Genomic DNA, 19,981 nt, shown 5'->3' with positions numbered 1-19,981 from the left:
CAACAGTTCAAACTTTTTGAACAATATTTGAAATAAACTGAAAAGGGATTGTAAAAGAAAAACTTTACTACAGAACCTACTTTTATTTGATAAAATACGTCCTTCTTAAAATTACAGAAAAACGTTTATGAAAATTATCGATTGCACTTTAAGATTACGAGCACCACTAATACAAATTACGACAATACTGATGGCTATATTATTAAGCATGCAGTTGTTCCATAAGAAAATGCTAGTTATTTACAAAAAGAAAATATTTTTTTCACTTTCTATTCTTTTGAATTGTAGAGTGTCCTACTTAGTGTGTTTTTTTTATGGCCTGTGTATTTTAAAACCAGGCCTGGAGGTGACACTGCCCTGGCCTGAAATGGCAGAACTGGTCCAGTCAAACTGTGAGACCAAAAAGCATTCACACCCTGGGGATAAAACCTGGAAAGCCTTAAAATAGCTGTGTTCCAGAAAACAAGTGTGATGTAATTTCATTCTTACAGGATAAGGAATGATGTTCCAATACTGTGTTTTCCAAACACCACAAGGGGGAGCTAAGTGTATGGGATTGTACAGCAATGAGGCACTTCAGCAGCAATAGCTTGCAAAACTACTCTATTTGTGTGACGTTGCAGTATTCTGTTTTTTTTTTTTTCATGTTAAAACCTAAATCCTCAGTGTATTATGTGGTGATTTTATGTGACAGACCAACAGGAAGTCGTGCATTTATTTGATAAAAAATTGAAATTTTGAGAAGAGGGGAGAGCATTTCTTTTCAGCCATCTTAAGTCAGTACTTTTTGGCCTACTTTGCCCATCCAGTGACTTCTTGCCCATTCTTCTTTGGAAAATAGCACATGCTGAGTTAGATTAGTTAAAGAGCATCTGTTAACATCACTGTTAGTGTTTTGCCACGGATTCTCAATTAGATTTGAGTCTGGAGTCCGAGTCTGATTGGAGTTTTGAGTTTAATCTGAAAAAAAGTATAATCTTTCAACTTGTCTCCAAAATGACACGTAGCAAACTGAAAATTGGACTTCTTATGCCTTTCTCATTTTCATAAAAATCAGATTTGTTGAGAATACAACTATTAGCTGTCCTGTCCACATATTCTCCAATGTGAGCTGCTGATCTCAGCTCCTTCTCTAGAGCTACTATTATTGCAGGTTTATATTCTGCACAAGTTCTGCAAGTGAGGTCATCTCGCGCTAATTCCTCGATCAAACAGGAACACAGACACACACACATGCACAAGAACGCACCTGTTTGGCGCTTCTTTCAAACACCACATATTGCTGGCACTGGTCCAGCCTCCTCTTCCTCATGGTCCAGAAGTGGAGGACTCTGTTCTCTCTCTGCAGCAACTCATTCAAGATATCTGACACAAGAACACAAAAACACGGTTAATTTGGCGTAACAACAACATGTCTGCAAATCGTAAGGCTTCGATTAGGATTTTACAGGAAGGAACAGACGGCTACGCAAAGTTCAGAGAATTACTTTATCCGCAAAACACATAAATCATGAGGATGAGTATTGCTGTTTACATACTTTTGACCTGAGTCTCTGGAGCTTTTACGTGGGACAGCATGCCAGGCATGTTGACACTGTTTCTGTGCAGGTACTTCAGGAACACATCGGCATTGCGTCTGGCTAACGTACAGGCCTGCGAACACGAAGGGAGGAGGAAATGATCACTCGTCGGATCAGCTCAGAAATCACAGAAATGCGTGTGTGGGCGTTTATATTCATATCTGAAGTTTTTGGTCTCACTTTGAGAAATGCCTCTTTCTGCTCCAGATGCTTGCTGACCATAGGGGTGACGTGATCCGTCTCACTGTTTGGGCCCAGTTTGTCAGCACCACCGCACCAGTCCTCCTCTCGCTTGTACTCCTGCTCGAGGCTCTCCAAAACACTGCACACCTGAAGCACACAAACGCGACACGGCTTTTAAATTTGCTCTAAAAAAACGAAAAAAATGACATTCAGCTCATTCATCGTTATTTCAAAAATGATTCGCTTGCAAAAATCTGAACTGTGCACAGTTGATTCCAATGAGCAGTAAAAAAAAACAAAAAACTTTTCAATATTCAAATAAACCAACAAAATTATATTTCTCCATTTTCTTGTGCACGACTCCCTATTAGCTATTATAGATAATTGGTATAGCACTACAGTTGTCCTAGTAGCATCAAACAAGATGCACTTTTGTGTCCTGTCAGACAAAAATACCTGTTCAGATGTTTTGTAGAAAGCCACAGATGCATTAACCAGTTTCAGCCTGTCCTCCATTTTAAGCATCAGCTGCTGCCAGTGATCCGCCACCTTCAAGTCAAACAAAACTCATCAGATTTCCAAAGAAATTGTGAAACCCACACTGTGCTGCCTACACAGATTTTCATTATTTTTCATAGATATGCATAAAAAAAAAGCAAACCGCACCTTTTCTGCACAGTCTCTGATCATGTCCATGTCGTAGTGGTTTGCCTGAAGAAGCGCCTCTGCCTTCTGCTGCACCTGCAGCGCACTCTGGTGGGTTTTCTTCATTAAGAATGAGATAAAAACAAACTTTAAATAGATTACAATTAACAAACAATCAATCCAGCATATAAAAACGGATGAATGTTTTCGAAATTTGTCCTGGGTTCATGCTGGTCCTATATTTGTGCAGTATGAATATGATGGAGCTTTTTTTTATAATTCTTTCATTTTTTTATTTGCAGGACCTTTTGGGTTTGTCTTGTACTACTGCAGCTAAAAATTCTAGACCCACACTTTTGCGAAAAACCAAATCAAAAGTGAATCTTACTAGTGTGTAAGGGATCTGTGAAGAAAGCAGGTCAAGCACAGGCCCGTATAAAAATAAGCAAACCTTGACTGGGTTCAAAGGAATGCAAAAGGCATACTCAATGGCAAAGACTAGGAAAAAATAACGAGTGAAAAATGAGGGAGAGACATGGAAATAAGTCATTTATAATTTTACTTGATGTGTCACCTTTTATAAGAAGAGGTGCAGATTGAAAAAAAAGAAGAAAAAAAAAGTATTTGATTTCACCTCAATTGCATGTTGAAATTGCTCATGTTCTTTCTGCAGCTGCTCAGCTTCTTGTAACGAACTGGCTGTGATGAGACCGGCGTTGAGCATCGATTCCCCATTACGGATCCAACCTAAAACCTGCAACAAACAGAGAAAGCATTTATTGTTCATGCTTCAGTTGTAGTTTCAGTATTTGGTCTGATTTTTTTTCCCATTCTCTCCTAAAAGCTAACTAAAAAGACAACTTAATGAATGTTTTTTTTTTTTTTCCAGTTACTGTGTAAGTTCAAACTATCATCTAATGCTTGCATCTCCCGGCCCTGTATCTAAGTTGAAATCTCTCCGAGTGCAAACTTCTTGACACGTCGGATTTATTCTTCACTTCTACGCTTTTCCCTCTCTTGGGTAATCTTGCAACCAACCGTACCACAACAACCCTGCTCCACCTCACACACATGCAGCCTGCAGCTTGAAAGATCGCTTTCCCTCATAGTTATGCCGGCCTAGTTCTAGCCGGAGGGCACGCTCACAAAGACATTTCCCTCCCTCTCTGACTCAGCAGGCACACTTGCTGTGTGGGTGACGGCCAGAACCGTAGCTGACGCTCAGCTATAAAAGTGATGATGCAACCCTGACTCCTGCGTTAGACTCCTGGGACAATGTTTCCATTATGCCTGCAATGTCCTGTGGTGGCATGAAATCCATTAAATGCACTTTTCCCGTCAAACAGTCATACCACTCCAATTTTTTCCTTCCTCTCTCATGCGAGTCTGATGCACTAACCTCTATTAATCCCTGTTTTGGCCGTAGCTACCATTTATTTGGGACACACTTATTTTAAATTACTCACACAAAGAAGCCCTTACAGGTAAAACAACATAACGCAATAAAAAGACATAAAAAAAAAAAGTACAGTAATGGTTAGAGATTGCACAATTTTATCATGCAGTCATTCATGCAGTCATCTTTCTGGCACATCATTCCACTTACTGCAATGTGTCTAGAATTTTTTTTTTCTACTAAAGTATGTTTTTGTTTCTTTTGGCTTTTGTCCAATTTTTCCATGTAAACTCAAGAACCATATGCTTCTACTTGCCTGCATCAGTATGATAAGAGCGGTATTAAAAAAAAACCAAAACAAAAAAACATGTTTTCTATAATCATTTGTTTTGCTTTGAAATGTCAGCCGGCAAAATTGCTCCAAATGAGTGTCATGCCGTAATTGTGCGCAAGCACTGAATGAAAACAAGCGGGGAATATCCGCGCTTCGCTTAAACAACAATCCCTCTTCTTCTCTGTGATGCCTGATGCGTTTTCTGATAAACATGTTTTATCAGAATTCCTGTTCTCGAAGCAGAGAAGAGGAATGAGTTCAGACATATCTTTGTTGTTGCATATAGGGGACAAAGAAAAAAAAAATTATCCTGCAATAAAAACATTTCAGGTTTACGTTTGTATTGGCTTAGATCGATATAGAGGAAACAGTGTGGAAAATACACCTATCAATACACAGAGTCCCAGAGTAGACTCCCCTCCAAAGACCAAAGTGGATGTAAAAATTGATAAATCATTAATCATTAAGTTGTATAAATAAAAGTAAACCGTCCGTATCCCTTCGTGTTACTCACAACCCATGAAATAGCTCAGTTGCAAAGAGACTGATGTCCCACAAACTTGAAACAAAATCCTCACATTTCAAAAAAATGTTCCTTCCTCATGCATGTATAAGCTTTTACAAACTTTGATCTTTTTTGCGTCACGAATCTCTAAAAATCTGTTTAACAACCTCACCAGTTCTTAAAATTTTTTAAGTCAATATTTTTCTAAGTTAACTAATATTTCTGATGCCAAGAATAACTTCTATACTCCACATAAACACATACAAAAAAAGGAAGGAAGAAAGAGAAGGAAATAAAGAAAAATAGAAAGAAAAAAAAAGAAATAAATATATAAAGAAATAAGGAAAGAGATACAGAAATAAAAAAAGAAGAAAAGAAAAAAAAACCAGAGAGTTTGTTGACAAGGGCTGAGTCATGTACTGGCAGCTCTGTGCAAGCAGAACATGCTGTGACCTTTTAACACACACTAACACATTCTGTTGTAATTGTGGCATGTTGTAACAATATATTGTTAGAAAGAGTTTCCAATAATTAACCCAGCCTCACCCCGTCTGAGAACAACTGTTTTGTTTTTTATTAGACTGCTGTGAACATTACAAGTCATGTCCTGATGTAAAAAGTTAAAACTTGAACATTGTTGTGGCCTGTTCTTGCCTGTTTTCATGTGGTATTACTGTCTCTTACTGACACAATCTGGTGTTTTTTTTTGTTTTTTTTTCCCAATCCCATAAAGTGAGTACCTGTTTGACTTCAGCTTGCAGATGTCTTAACTGGACACACTGCTCCAGGTGTCTCCTGTGCTGCTCTGCAGCCAGGTCCAGCTCCTGCTGCTTCTCATGAAGGAACTCCAACAGGTCCTGAACCCGCGTCGCCATGTCCACGTCTCTGTCACATAGCAGCTCCACACCTGGAATAATAAACACTTTACTAAGCCAACATATAATTATTGTTTTTTTTCTCCCCATCTTTCTATTCCAGTGATTTTTTTTTTCTTTTAAATATGCAGCTGTAATGAAAGCGAAAGCAGTCCAAGGTCACTAACTATTCTTTTTATATATATATATGTAAATTCTATGCTTACATGGCAAAGAAATACTAGTAATCGTATCGGATTAAAATAAAACCAACATTCGTGACATGAATGATGCCGATTGTATTTGATTCTTTCTTCTAACTTGAAACATGAGCAGAAAAATGCCATGTATTATGACAGCATTCTTGAAATAATTACTATGTGCAATATATGAACAACCTTTTAATTTTTCCCTGAAGTCAAAGGGGGATGTTTTATAAAAAGAAAAAAAAATGCAGAGGCTGCTCTTATGATGGCTACAGACTCTGAGCTGCTGTTTTTATGTTGTTTCAGAAAAGTGCCTCCATGTCCCAGGGTATTTGCTGTTTTTTTTTTTTTTTTTCCAAATGTTTGTCTCTCACCAGATGTCTGGACCTCTGTGACATACTGCAGCAGCTCTTGCCCCTGGTGGATGACGTCAAAGGTGAGGTTGTTCATGGTAAGTGCTTTATCTGCATGGTGCTGAAGCCTCTGCTCAGCCAGGGTCAGGTCCTCTGTGTCAAAGTCATTCATCTGCTTGGACAGTTCCTCATTCCATGACTCCAGGTCTGAGATGATCTGTGCGACAGAAAAAAAAAAAAAAGAAAAAAAAAAAAGGTTGAATTCATCAGTTTAAGCAGGCATTCAGTAAATACGCAAAAAGGATTCCTTTCTTTTACCTCTATTGCTCTCCTAACACTGAGGAAGCTGGACCAAAAGCCATTCTGCAGATGTAACGTTATGGTCGGCTGTGAATCTCAGAGTACGTGTTGTTGGAACTATTTAAACTTTAAACACTACAAACAATTTTGATGACTCCCATAGTAACAAATAGCAACAACACGACAACGCGGTATTTCACGGCTGGCGGAGCAGATGTACCGAGATACCGGTGCTTGTCACCGACTGCCCACGCCGCCTGAATCATGATACTGGGCTTCCCTCTGTCCGGGTGCTGTTCAGCTCTGTCTGTCACAGAGCTTTAAAAAAAACAAAACAAAAAAAAAAAACAAGGTGGACCATTGCTGAAATGTTTTTGACAGAATTTGTCTAAAATAAAGACTTGGGCCTCAGCATGAAGGTAAATTAGGTTTTTCTTGTCAGATTTGTCTTTTTAAGTGACTACACTTACTCCTTTTGTTTTTATTAACAAGTGATTCATGAAGGCGACATCTAATCATGACAAGTTTTTAAGTGACAAGAACAAATGTAGGGCTTGACCCAAAGCTGCGCTCTCTTCAGCTGTTGCAAAGCCTTATAAACTTGAAAGAAATCGCTTTAACGATACAACTGAAGAACATGAACAATAGTATAAAAGCAACACTAACGGTTTTTATGAGTGATCGTCACATGGTGGTAAAAATTCACTCTCTGTGCATTAATAAAAATGAGAAGATTTGGCAGCTGTTGCTCTCAACTGAGGAACCGCCATCTTGTTTTTGAGAAGACCCCCTCTCAAGAAGACAAGAGTAGAGCAAAAAGAGAAACACAAAGACATGTTAAAAAAAAAAAATAAAAAAAAAAGTGGGTGGACGAGGTTTTGTAGCTTTATGTATCTTGGCCAAAACAAGAGAAGCAATCAGTAAAAGATTCCTGAAATGAAACATCAGGAACGGGATCTCCTCAGCTGACACAGTATTTATTTTCCTTCATTTTTGTTCTAGAATGGATTCTTTACAGTCAACGTTCACACTTTGACAAAAGATTTGGTCATTACAACCATTAATGTATATTAAGCTCCATATTGAGATTTGATTTAAAACACAAATTTTAATTTTTTTTTATTAAGTAGAAGTTCAACCCACTCTTTGATAGAATTAATATGAAACCTAAATCATGTTTTGGACAAATTAAACCATTAATATACACAGTTCACTTTACAACCATAATGAAACTAAACAGATCTGCACAAGTTACATTTCCAGCGATTTGGCCACTTGTTAAAATCAAGTTACGCAGCAATTTAACCAAATGTGAACACTCATATTGACGTATTAGTTTTTCATTTCATTTTCTTAACATTATGGACAAATATTATTTTCCAGTTGCTTACATGATGTTTTACATGTCTGTGGGCCCAAGAACAGTCAAGATTTACTACAAGATTTCCTACAAAGCAATGATTGATCCCAAAATAACGAGGAACAAAAATTCCTTTATTAAATCTCAACAAAAAGCCTAGCTATAAAATATAGCTTTATAGGTGTAAAGATATATTTTGACACCCGTAGCAATGCTATCAATAAACAAAATGCTATACAATATTTTCTACAAAATAAAGTCTGCTTGCTGAAAAACAAAGACTACAGGAACGTGAACTTCTTAAACTGTTCTCTGTAGGAAAGCTTTCCAAATTATCCTGTGTTCCTACAGGATAACATTAACAATCCATTGTGTACCCAATAATACAAATTACCCCATTATAACCAATAACAACAACAACAATATTTCAAAATTAGCAGAAAGGTTTACACAACTCACCAAGCATTCATTTGAACTTTCCCTTCCTCTCCTCTTACAGTTGAGTAAAATGCCTTCTGAGTACAAAAAGACCATTTCCTTCATCTATCAGGACAACTAATGAGTGGAGGAGACACTGTTAGTATCCTTATTCTCTATTTTTTTATTATTATTTTTTTTATTGGCTTTAACTGCGAGGAGGGGAACCTCAGCCAGGCAAGAACTAATGGATGAGGCTATGTCTCACCTTCGCCTTGTCCTTAGACACAGTCTCACACCACCAGTCGTGCCAGGAGGAGGTACCGTATTGCAAACTTTCGCAAGTGTGTGTGGGAGCATGGGAAAAAAAAGAGGAAAATAAATCCGTCCTCCACCCATCTTCATGCTTGAGCTCTGTGTCATATTAATCCTGTGTCTGCATGTGTGCTTGTGGGCGTACTTCAGCGCTTTGAGCGTGATTAGCAGATTCACCACCTTTACCTGGCCTGACGTGCAGAGCTAATCCGGTTTTCTGGACAACAGAGACCCAAAAAAAACGACAGAGCTTTTTAATGCCTGAAGAACTGTTTATACTGACTTAATTTATTTACTTCTGTCATATTAGAAATACAATCTTTAGCATATCTTATTGCATTTTTTAGGTGGTGAACCAAGACAAAGTGGTGCATTATTGTTCAATGAAAAAGAAATTCTACAACGGTTCCAAAAATTGCAAAAAATACGGAAAATGTGTTGAACAAGTATTTTTATCCCCTCTATGGCTGCATTTATATTTTTTTGCTATATAGCTCACATTTTTTTTGCATTTTTCATAAAGTCTCACCTGGATTCAGGTCTGCAAGAAATTCTAATATCTGCTTTGGTTTGCTCTGGTTGTAACTTTAGGGTAAGTTGTCCAGCTGGAAGGTGAGACCCCTAAAATCCCATCCCAAATGGGTTGCCAGATTGCCTGATAAAGGAAAACATCCCAACAGAATGAAGCTACTGCCATAATGTTTCACTCAGTGGATGGTGTGTGTTCAAGAAGATGTGCAGCTTTCAGCCACAAATAGCATTTTGCAGACGACTAAGAAGTTTTATTTTGGAGTATTCTACATGTCTGCTGTGTCTCCTATGTTGCTTATGATGAACTATTTAAAGGACTAATGATTGGTAAAAGTCAGACTTTTAAAGGGCACAACTAATAGGGAAGATTTGACAGACTAATCTACTCGCCTTTAGGTTGATGCTGCATTTAATGAGAATAATTTACAGGCAACTAGTTGTGCTGGCTTTTGTTCTGGGGAATCAGATTATGGGGAAATAAAAATGAATGAAACACTACTAAAAACTAAACCATTGTGTTAGCCTATCATGTAAAATAACAAAAAGACATACTGAGATTTTAAAAAAACGGAGTCCAATGAGTATACTATAAGTTACGTGGCATGAAATTAGACATTTTACTTCTTCATACACATTTCATGCTTTTACACGTGATACAACACCCAATAGCCCGGATCACCTTAAGCTTTTATTCTTGCTCCAAGCATCGGGAGTGGCTTACAGAGTCTGATTCGATGGCTCATATGAGAAATAAAATAAAATGTTGAAATAAAACAGTCATCATATCCTAGCACCAGCTAAGGAAAGCATTCAGTGTCACAGTGGGATGCTCAGGAGTAAGTGGATACAACATAGTAGACCGCTGTTTCAAAAAAAAAAAAAAAAAAACTGAATGAATGAGTAAGTGGATGTGATGCATCAAGTGGAACTAAATGCCTTTCAAAAGTAGCAAACGAGAGAGTCGTGTTGTGATTTCAGCCGAGCTTTAAACCAGCAGGGGTCTTCCCTACAGGACCAAATCTCCCTTTTATTATGAAACGACCCATAAGCTCAAAATCCCCTTTGATTTGCTGTTACGCACCTTTACCACAAAATATTTATTTTGTGTGTGTGTGTGTGTTACAGAGTACCTACTTTCCCATCAGACCCCAAACATGTTTGTTCTTTATCTAGTTTATAAACATTCAAAGCAAAAACAATCTGGAAAACATAAACCTTGAAATCTTCCAACAACTCACGTCTATGGCGTCCCTCTCGAAGATGCGGAGCTGCAGGAAGAGTTCCAGTTTGATCTTCCTTTCCTGGAACAGCTCCTCCATCTGACCCTGGGCCTCATCCAGCTGCTGCAGGACACTCTCAATGTGGGCCATGGAGCTGTTGTGAGGGGTCTTGTTGCTCGAGATAGCGGAGTCTCTGCAAACGCAATCGACATTGACTGCAACTGGAAACGCTGCGGTTTTCTAGTTTTTGAAACTTGCTTGAAGAACTGTGTCTGCACGACCCACTTGATCATTTTCCACAGCAGTAATACACCGTGTAACATCCTATTAATTGTGAGTGAACTTTTCTTATCCAGGAGGTGTGCGTACAATTTGGCTCGCCCCACCGAGTGAGAATCATCACGGCTTGCGATTCCCCAGTTAAGCCGAGCGTTCTCGCTCACCTGAGCTGCTGTATGAGGTCCTCCCCCTCCTTGATAACATTGACTGTCGCCTGCAGGGTGGTCTGCTGCTGCTGACCGAATCGCTTGATCAGGTCCTGCACTGCTTCCACCGACTCAGCATACACATCATCCAGCAGTTCTTTTTGAAGCTCCTCCAACCATGTCCACAGCTAAAATTAACAGGCAGAAAAAAGAAGGAAAAAGAAAAAGGTTTTAAAAAAATCCAGTAGGTACATTGGCAGTTCTTTATCAGCTCAACAAACAAGCAGCCGATTCATGAAATGGTGCAACGAGGTTTAAAAAAAGAAAAAGGTGCAATTTTAACACCACAAAAGCTTTCCGTTACATCATTTCTAAGGTTTGACGTTTTAGTGCCAGAGAAAGAAGTGCGTTTTCCCTCCATTATGGACAAAACACAGAGATGCAGAATCTGCTAACAGCAGCTTAAATAATACTCAAGTTGTGCACATAACCATAAATATGTTTCTGGTATTGTTCCCACTGTAAACAATATGTCATACATTAGACAAGTGCGCATGTCATTCAGGTCGATTTAAGAGCACTCTCACGGTGGTTGTCATCTATTTGTCCTCTACCTAAATATTCAGTGTTTCTGTTTTGGCTGACAATTTCAAGGCGAGCTTTGATGAAAACTAAATCTGCAGTACAAACAGTTTTCCTTGACTGATAAGTGAACATACAAACAACACAGGTCTTGCATGTCATCACGCAGAAATAAGAGGAAACTCGTTTTCTTTGTGTTTGTCTGTAGTCGGACTATTAGTTGTAATTGAAAATGGATAGTTTGTGGGTTCGCCAATGGCAGATTTACCTTGTTGATCATACTGGATCAAGAAATGCACTCCTTCCTGCTTCTATTACAAGATATCTGCATCACAGTTTTGCTTATTTCTGCCTGTAGTTTATTGGCAGCCAGGACGCCCAGTTATGATCAAGCTTTCCTGGCATGCAGGCTTCACTAAGAGCAATAAAACCATGCCGCAACATGTTTACATTTTAGGATGTCTCTCAACATAATTTCTCCTTTAATTAGCTGGCGTTATTTTATTCATCTGCAATTCCGCAAGGAAATAAAAAGTGTCCCTGGGCTGACTGTGCTTTTCTACTTTCGGTAAAAATTGAATGCGGCACTGCAGCTTAACCTGGTTTCAGGAAGAGCCAAAGAAGAAGGGAACGAGATACCTCTTTGACATGAGTGTGAAATGCAACAGACATGTCCAGCAGGACTTTACGCTGTTCGACACGCCGCACAAAGTCCTGGATGCGATCCTCTAGCTGGTGGGCGGCCTGGTAGATTTCCTCTGGGTCACACTCTCCAGTCTGGGCCAGCTGTTCTGCTGCCTCCAGCAGCTTGTCAGCATTGGTGTAGGTGTTCTGAAATTAAAACACGGAGCGCTAAACAAAGCATATCCTGACAACACATGCAACCAGTTTTAAAGCCCATATCTACGCAGAACATGTGTTGCTATCGATTAAAATGATATATGTGAAAATCATTAAAATAAATTAATCTGAAAACTTCTGAAAAATTCCAACTATTAATTTGAGCACATTTGTTCAGGCAGAATAATAATAATAAAAAAAAACTAATTAAGAAATAACTGCAAAATCACCCCTGTCACTTAAAAATAAACGCAACTGTAGCGTTTATTTAAATATACTTGTCTACAAACCTTTAGGACATTACCTGGAACTGAATGAATTGTACAGTCGATGATCTGTGGTTCTATGAGCCACATAGGTGGTCTGTACTAGCAAACTAAATATATGTTGATCCAGCATGACATCAAATCAACACAGAAATGACTAGATCAACCTTCTTCCACTGCCATTGCAGAGATCTACATCCCATATCAAAGCTGCGGGGTTAGAGAAATAATGACCTCAAGGGAATAAATAATTGTGCACCATGTGATTTTGTCCCAATATCTGATTCATTCCCACTTATTAAATGCATTAATAGTCGGGAAGTATGTGTTGCAGTGTGAAACTGTGTCACTGCAGCAGAAAGATTCAAACAAATCAACAAATAATTGAGTTGCTGATCTTGAATTTTCTCTGGTGGGCTTTCATGTATTGTATAAGGTAGAAATATAAATGTCTTAGGAATGGGGATAAAGAAAAAAACCAAACAAAAAACAACAAAAAAAAAAGGTTATCTTGGTTTTGCATCAGTAGAAAACAATAACTGCGAAGACTCACCTGTGCAACCTCTTCAAAGTCTTCATGCCTCTTTTGCAGAGCCCTGGCTCTGTGCAAAGACTTTCCAACACCGGTATGTTTGCTGAGGAAGGCCTCGCCGTGGTTTTCTATCCAGTCCAGCACCTTGAAGCAGATAAATATCGCAGCAACTTAAAATAGAAGCTTTTTCTGATAGAGCAGTACACAATGTCAGTCAGCAGGGGGTGCAAAAAAAACAAAAATCCCAAAAGGCTGTAAATAAATCAACTAAGAACAATTTCTAGATTTAATATCTCTGATGTTGCAAAATCCCTTTTTCAATTTGTGCCACTTTTCTTCTCACTCCTTCTATTTTAATATTTTAATTAAGAACAATTACCAACAGATGCAACGCAGCGTAAAGTGCAAACATTTCCAATGTGGGTGTGATAAGCTACAAATCTTCCAACATAATTACACTAATATCAATCAAACCAGATGGACACACCCCATTTGTGGCAATGAAAGGGATTTCAAGGTCTCTGAGAGAATGTTTTCAAGGGACGAACCAAATGCTCTCGACACTTTATGTGACAGTAAATTGCATCACCATGGAAACCACTACCAAGAGAAAAGGGTGATGAAAGCGCGGATAGGAGCGCAGAGAGGCAGAAACACAGACAATAAAGAGGGAAAGCTTGAGAAACCCAAGTGGAAAGGGAAGCGGGGCAGAGAAGGGCAGATGCCTGCAGGGTGGAGACGGAGAGACGACACGACAGAGCAAATCGCCAGTTTTGACGGAAGATTCAGGGTTTCCAGACAGTCCAACAGATGGACTTGCGCAAAAAAGAGCGCTAAAAAAGCTGCTGATACAGATAATTACACAGTGACGTTAACACAATATCGCACAGATTAGCTGCCGAAGTTATTTGTCTTTTCTAAGAAGCAAAGAGACAAAGCAGGTGTGTTTGCTGCAGGAAGCCATGAGGCAACACTGAACAGAACCTTCCTGCAGCGTCTATCTCAGCAAAGGTTTTTTTTTTTTTCATTTTTTTACTCCTGTCACGTTTGCATCCGTCGCTTACTTGCTGCACGTCCTGCTGAAAGACGCACAGTTGCAGGCGCTGGTGCAGGCGAACTTTGCGATGCTGCCAGATGTTTTCGAGCTGCCTCTGGTGATGCAGCACCTCGTGGATGATGTCCAGGACGTGGTGCACCGCCTTCGAGTAGTTCGCCGACGCCATCAGCGAATCGGCACTTCCCGGAGTCAAAGGTCGCTGCAGCTTGTCCAGTAAGGCCTTGCCATCCTGGCTCACCTGGAGACAAGGAAGTGTGGTTTCACATGCTGGAAAACATCTAAAGAGTTCAAGTTAAAATTTTTAAAATTTTTATTTATTTATTGTTTTGTTTTGTGTGTTTTTTACTCTTGCAAAGAGTATTATGATGTTTGACATCGTCAGGACCCTCATCACAGTACAGTGTTTATCACTGCTTACAGCACGAGCTAAGCACAAAGGATCAGTTGAAATAATTTGCATGATGTTTGTGCGTGTGAGAACATTTGAAAAATATTCTCTACACCTTTGCATACAAGAGTTATCTCCATGAAAAAAATCATTGTTTTGCATACGAGTTTTTGTTTTTGTGCGTGTTTGTTTCGGTGCGCTGACCTCTGAGTATGCAGTGGTGATGTGTTCATACAGTCCCTGGTGATGGTGGATGGTATCTTCTAGTTCCTGCAGCTCAGAGGGCAGCTCTCCTTCTCCGCACGCTTTACACCACGGCTCCACCTTGCTCATGTACTGGTTAGGAAATAACCAAGACAAACATATAACACACACCGCCACCTCAAATATGCGCTCGGAACACTGCAGCACCTTTTTTATTTTTTCATTGCGAAAGGTTTTTGAGAACAACAAAACTGACTCATGATCACTCGACCGAGTAAGAATAAAATGTTTGTTTTCATTTTCGTTTTGTACATCGTCTACCTTCAGCTTAGCCAAGATCTGCAACAGTTTTTCCAAGATCTATACTGCCTTGCAAAGTTTTTTTTTCCACAAGAGTTTCAAGTTCACAGCTTTTGTTTTGAACATCTGACTAACCTCTGCTCAGTTAGTCATCTGAATATAGAAAGAAAAAAGTGCAGCTGCAAATCTACCAATAAATAGCCTTCCATCTAATGGCAGCAAGATGAGAGCCATTGGTGAATTAAAGCCTTAAGCAGCGTAGAGGACACAGTAAACACATGAAGGAAGGTAGACTGGTCAAAATAAGGCTGAACACAACTGTTAGAAAATATTTTCCCACCATGAAATATTGGAGCGGCTTGGTATACTGTATTAAAGCTTGTTATACGAGTCCAAATGAACCCAAACATCAACTACAAGAAAAAAAATGGGACAAAAAAAAGGAGGATTCTTAAAGTATCTTAGAGTGAGTGAAGGATGGAGGTGCTCTGTTGATGCACAGATTTGTTTTGGACTTATAATGACACAAAAGCATCAACATATCCTGCCAACAGCTGGAATGTTCCCATTGTTTTACCTGCTGATATCACAAGACGTGCATTTGAATGGCGTGACTGCACCTGATCGGCTTTCTGGTGGAAGCTGGCAGACATCTCCAGCAGAGTGCTGCGTTCGTCCAGCGCCGCCGCAAAAGCTTTCCACTCCTGCTCCAGCTGGCCTGAGATCTGCTGGATCTGCTGGGAGGCGTAGTGGCCCGACTCCAGGAGCCGATTTCCAACTGACATGATCCGGTTGATGTTCACGTACACGTTCTGTGTTTCAAAACGGGGGCAAAGAAAGAGTTGTAAAAGAAAAAAAATGTAAGTAGGTCAAGCATGTTATCGTTTCTGACCATATAAATTAGCAGGGTTTCAGGTAAAGCGCTTACTGCGCTCTTGTTACAATTTGAGCACCCTGATGCATGAAGCCACAACTATGTTTTCCGATAATTAAGCCTGACTGTGTTGCTACAGAGCAGCTGAAACGTGCAGCTCGTAAAACGCTGTGGCCACAAGTGTGTTCACAGAGAAGGTAACTTAAACAAAACACACGTAAATCCTACAAACACACCCGCAAACACCTTCGGGGACATTAAAAACTCATCCGCTTGGAAAGCGTACCCACGTGTGATTAATAAAAAAGGCCATTTACCTTTTAATCTTTTAGGCTTTTTCTAATGTACCAGCTTCAAGCTGTTTTGTGAAGATAGGCATGGATCAGCAAATGCTAATTAACAACTGTGTTAACAGCCAGTTATTATTCTATTCAATTACGGCTCCTGGAGCCCATTATGGCACCGAGGTCGCTTGTTTTAATTACAACGTGTGGGAAAAAAAACAATAAAAAAAAACAACAGCTACAACCCAAAAAACAGTTCAATCTCAAAAGAGGATGATGGCAAAAAAAATGTAGGTGCTTATGCATTTTCAGTGTAGAAAATCTAAAAAGATAGAGTACCTTTTGCATTATTTAAGCTAGGGTTTGCATATATTTTATTATATCTTTACCTATAATATATTTATATCTTTACCAGAGAAAAAGACAATTCTCCTAGTTTGGTTTGTTGGAAGACGGTGTCAAGAACTAAAAACTATTTATGAGAATAATCGGAATTTGCACAGCCAAAATCAGTCTTGTACAGTCACAGTTCTTTAAAAAAAAAAGATATTATGAGACCCTAAGAACATCTACGCTAATTCACAAGCACTTGCACACTCAGAGAGGGTAAAGAGGGGCAACGTAGCGGGATACTCAAAACACACAGGGCGTTTATACAAAATAAATGTATGAGGAGACAGTGCGGATGGGTTTAACAGGAACAGAAAAAGGTGTTTCGTTTCAAACTGAGGAGTGGCAAAGGATCAAAGAATAAGTGATGGAGTAAAAACTGAGAGAAATACACAAAGTATGGAGGATAAAGCCAAATTTAACACAAAAGCGAGAGGAAAAAAAAAAAAAAGGAAAAGGGATGGAGTCCCGAAATTTCTAAAAGGAGTTCAGAACAACTGTGAGGACACAAAAGCAAAAACAAAAACTCCTGATGCGAACACATATACCAGCAAAAATGGAGTCATATGGGTCAAATAAAAGTAATATAATAAACAACCAAAACACAATTTTTATTTTTTGATATTTAAATGCTGTGTTTCAGTTTCAAGAGCAGTTTTTGTTCTCTCCTGAGTGAGAAAAAGACAATCCTCCAAAACAATGAAAGCCACAGTTGTGCATATGGGATAGTATTGTTTAACATGTTTTTATGCAAACCCATGACCCAAAGGTCTTTAATGGAACAATACTAATCTCTACCACACATCTCCTTGTATACAAACTACAAGCAAATAACCAGATTACAGGTCCTACGTTTCTTTACGTAAACATTTCCAGGCAGAAAAACAATATACTCGTGTGCAGCTTGTGTGACCCTGATTACAGATAAACTTTCCGATTCTTTGATTAGCTGTGAATGCTCTTAAGCAGGACACTGCATCATTTTTCTGACTTTAATGCCACAGACTAAGCGGTTCATCTTAGAGGCAGGTAGGATCTCTCTGATGTTTTTTTTTTTTTTGATGAATGCAGATGAAAATCTCTCCCGCCCACCAGGTTATTTGCATCCACAGACACCTGTGAGGTATTTTAGGCACGCGGAACATGAGCTGACTCACAGACGGCCCCGCGGTTCAACAATGGAGGGCCCTCAACCAGGCGAGAGTCCAGACAATGAATACATGGCAATGGATCCTGACCAGTGGGAAGACCAAGATGACACTTATGAAAACGGAGACACTCTTGGTATTGATGTAGGACGAAGAGAGGTTGTGCCGGTGCCAAGAGGAGCCACTCACCCGGCTAGCAGGTCGTCCCAGCAAAGTAATGACACTCCCAACCGACCACAGATCAACAGTCTGCCTCTCCCTAGCAGGTACATGACTTTAAGATGGCCTCTCCCGAATGGAAACATAGCATCGCCGAAAACAGAGCAATTAGGTAACGTGCTTCAAGTTTAAAGCAGTGCGCAGTTAAAGCAAATACTCCAGGGTGAAAACCCAGCAGAAGTGTTTGTAACGTGTTCTCTGGTAACTAGTGTTCTTCCAGAGAACCACGTTGGGGCTGGCCTTGCTGTGCCTTCTGTTGGTTGCAGTAGTGCTCGGTCTGAGCGTTGTTTGTAAGTACATTTTAAATACTGTAAAAATGGCAGAAATTTCTTGAGACTGATCAAATTGTGTAAAATTTGAAGTCTGTGCTGCACATTACCGCGTTGGAAAAGATTTAACCCACTTAAAATGGCCAGACCACAACTTTGATTTACAAAGTGATATATTTGGCATTTTGTTCAGATTGGTCAGGAACTAAGTGCAATTATTTGGCATTTCTTAACAGATAACATACTCGCAGGACTCCGGATCAAGCCAATACAGGAAAACCAGAAACTGTTTGAAGAAATCGGTAAGAGAAAGTGAAGCGTAAAACACCTTTGTACCAAAAAAGTACGACATTTTTGTAAACAGTGAAACACAAATTCTAAAAAAATATATATTTTTGTCCTTAAAGATGACATTTACTTTAATTGTCTCTCTTTAAAAAGGCCGGTGGTGTGGAGGAAAATACTACGTGTCTGATCCTGAGACATACAGCTCTCGTTCAGAGCTGTATGTAATGAACTGTGGAATATTTAAGGTGAGGTGTTTTCAGATTCCAGTGTGTAAGTGAGCACATATAGTTTCCATGTAGTGGTATAGTCTGAACTGCATTTTTTTTCTCGTGTCTTTACAGAAGCACATGACTCAAGAATCATTTGTTCTTTCTTACACTGACTTGGAAAACAACACATGCAAAAACTGGAACTGCGAGTGTTGATTTATGGTCGATGGAGAACAGGATTCACCCGCGCTCTGTATATGCTCTGTATTCAAAATAACACTGATCAATATCATATAGTTACGACATTCTCTACATGTTAAGATATATTTACGTTTTTGTAATTTAAGAATAGATTATGTTTATTTTTGTTGTTTGTTTTAATATTGTATTTTTATACTTGTTTAAACACACATGTTGTCAAAGCTGGCATGTGAGAGTTTCTGATGACATAATGTGCTTGAGTTAAAAAAAAAAAAACATGTTTCCAATGCTATTTCCTATGCACAAAAGTCTGAAACACAAATATATAACATGGACTGATTACTGTTATCTAAAACAGAAAATGACCACTTTTCCTGCTCATTGAACTGAATGTAAGACATTTTGGTAACACTTTATTTGACTGTGTGCATAAGACTGATATGACACTGTCATAAACATGACAACATCTGTCATGAACATGAAGGAGTCTTTATGAATGCCTATGACTGCAGTCATTAAGTGTCATTCGGTAAATAACGACAATTTTAATGCAAAGTTGCCTTAAAAGTTGCATTAAAAGTCCATTAAAATGGCCAACTTTGAATGATTTGGTAAATAATAACACTTTTAATGCAAAATTGGCACTTTTAATGGACTTTTAATGCAACTTTTAAAGCAACTTTGCAATAAAAGTGTCACAATTTCCTCAGTGACACTTCAGGACAACAGTCAGACATTCATCAAGACTCCTTCATGTTCATGACGGATACTGTGTCATGTTTATGACAGTGTTAAGTCTTAAGCACACCCCATCAAATAAAGTGTTGCCGACATTTTAACTTTTAAGCTTTTTATAAAGTAGCACAAGAAGCAGGTTAATTGGATTAACTCCACAGGTTTAAGTTTCGGTCTCCCCGGTAACCGAAATGCTATATATAGCTTACCAAATGAAACATTAAATCAAAACTAACTTAACAAAAATTAATCAGGGATCCTTAGTTTTCCAAATCTGACTCTCCATGTTTATTACAACTGAAAATATTTTCATAAATACAAACTTTTTATGACTAAATGGCAAAAATAAAACACAGACATAGCTTAGAAGAAGGTTTGGCTGTGTGACTAGTTGCCTGTTAGAGAAAACTGAAAAATCTGGTGACCCCAGCACTCTGTCTGACTTTCTGAACATAAAAGGTATGATGGAAAAATTTGTGTTTTTGAATATTTAACTATTTATGCCTCAGTGTACACTGGTTCTAGTATTGGTATGTGAAAAAAGGTAGCAGATTGAGAAACATATGACCAT

The 19,981-nt window shown here is 38.9% G+C and overlaps 2 protein-coding genes across 2 annotated transcripts in view; one reads left to right on the top strand and one right to left on the bottom strand.

Annotated features, from left to right (window-relative positions):
* triob (trio Rho guanine nucleotide exchange factor b) overlaps positions 1-19,981 on the bottom strand; it is a 99,532-nt gene that overhangs the window by 34,600 nt on the left and 44,951 nt on the right. The window contains exons 9-23 of the mRNA XM_088013894.1: positions 15,414-15,605; positions 14,494-14,625; positions 13,909-14,139; positions 12,866-12,988; positions 11,846-12,037; positions 10,643-10,812; positions 10,218-10,392; positions 6,078-6,273; positions 5,384-5,550; positions 3,043-3,162; positions 2,430-2,528; positions 2,220-2,312; positions 1,761-1,910; positions 1,539-1,653; positions 1,250-1,365 (exon numbers count right to left, since the gene is read on the bottom strand). Coding sequence (XP_087870020.1) covers positions 1,250-1,365; positions 1,539-1,653; positions 1,761-1,910; positions 2,220-2,312; positions 2,430-2,528; positions 3,043-3,162; positions 5,384-5,550; positions 6,078-6,273; positions 10,218-10,392; positions 10,643-10,812; positions 11,846-12,037; positions 12,866-12,988; positions 13,909-14,139; positions 14,494-14,625; positions 15,414-15,605 — 2,271 coding nt within the window. The remainder of the gene's footprint in view (positions 1-1,249; positions 1,366-1,538; positions 1,654-1,760; positions 1,911-2,219; positions 2,313-2,429; positions 2,529-3,042; positions 3,163-5,383; positions 5,551-6,077; positions 6,274-10,217; positions 10,393-10,642; positions 10,813-11,845; positions 12,038-12,865; positions 12,989-13,908; positions 14,140-14,493; positions 14,626-15,413; positions 15,606-19,981) is intronic.
* LOC106930873 (uncharacterized) lies at positions 17,520-18,775 on the top strand. The gene is made up of 5 exons (XM_015008688.2): positions 17,520-17,820; positions 17,918-17,998; positions 18,214-18,279; positions 18,419-18,510; positions 18,607-18,775. The coding sequence occupies exons 1-5, from the start codon at positions 17,520-17,522 to the stop codon at positions 18,688-18,690; spliced, it is 624 nt and encodes a 207-aa protein (XP_014864174.1). The 3' UTR covers positions 18,691-18,775.

This window comes from Poecilia mexicana, unplaced genomic scaffold (assembly GCF_051168715.1).
Source record: "Poecilia mexicana isolate PSO_F unplaced genomic scaffold, ASM5116871v1 scaffold_16, whole genome shotgun sequence".
NCBI classification, from domain to species: Eukaryota; Metazoa; Chordata; class Actinopteri; order Cyprinodontiformes; family Poeciliidae; genus Poecilia; species Poecilia mexicana.
This window is presented reverse-complemented; position numbering and strand designations above follow the sequence as displayed.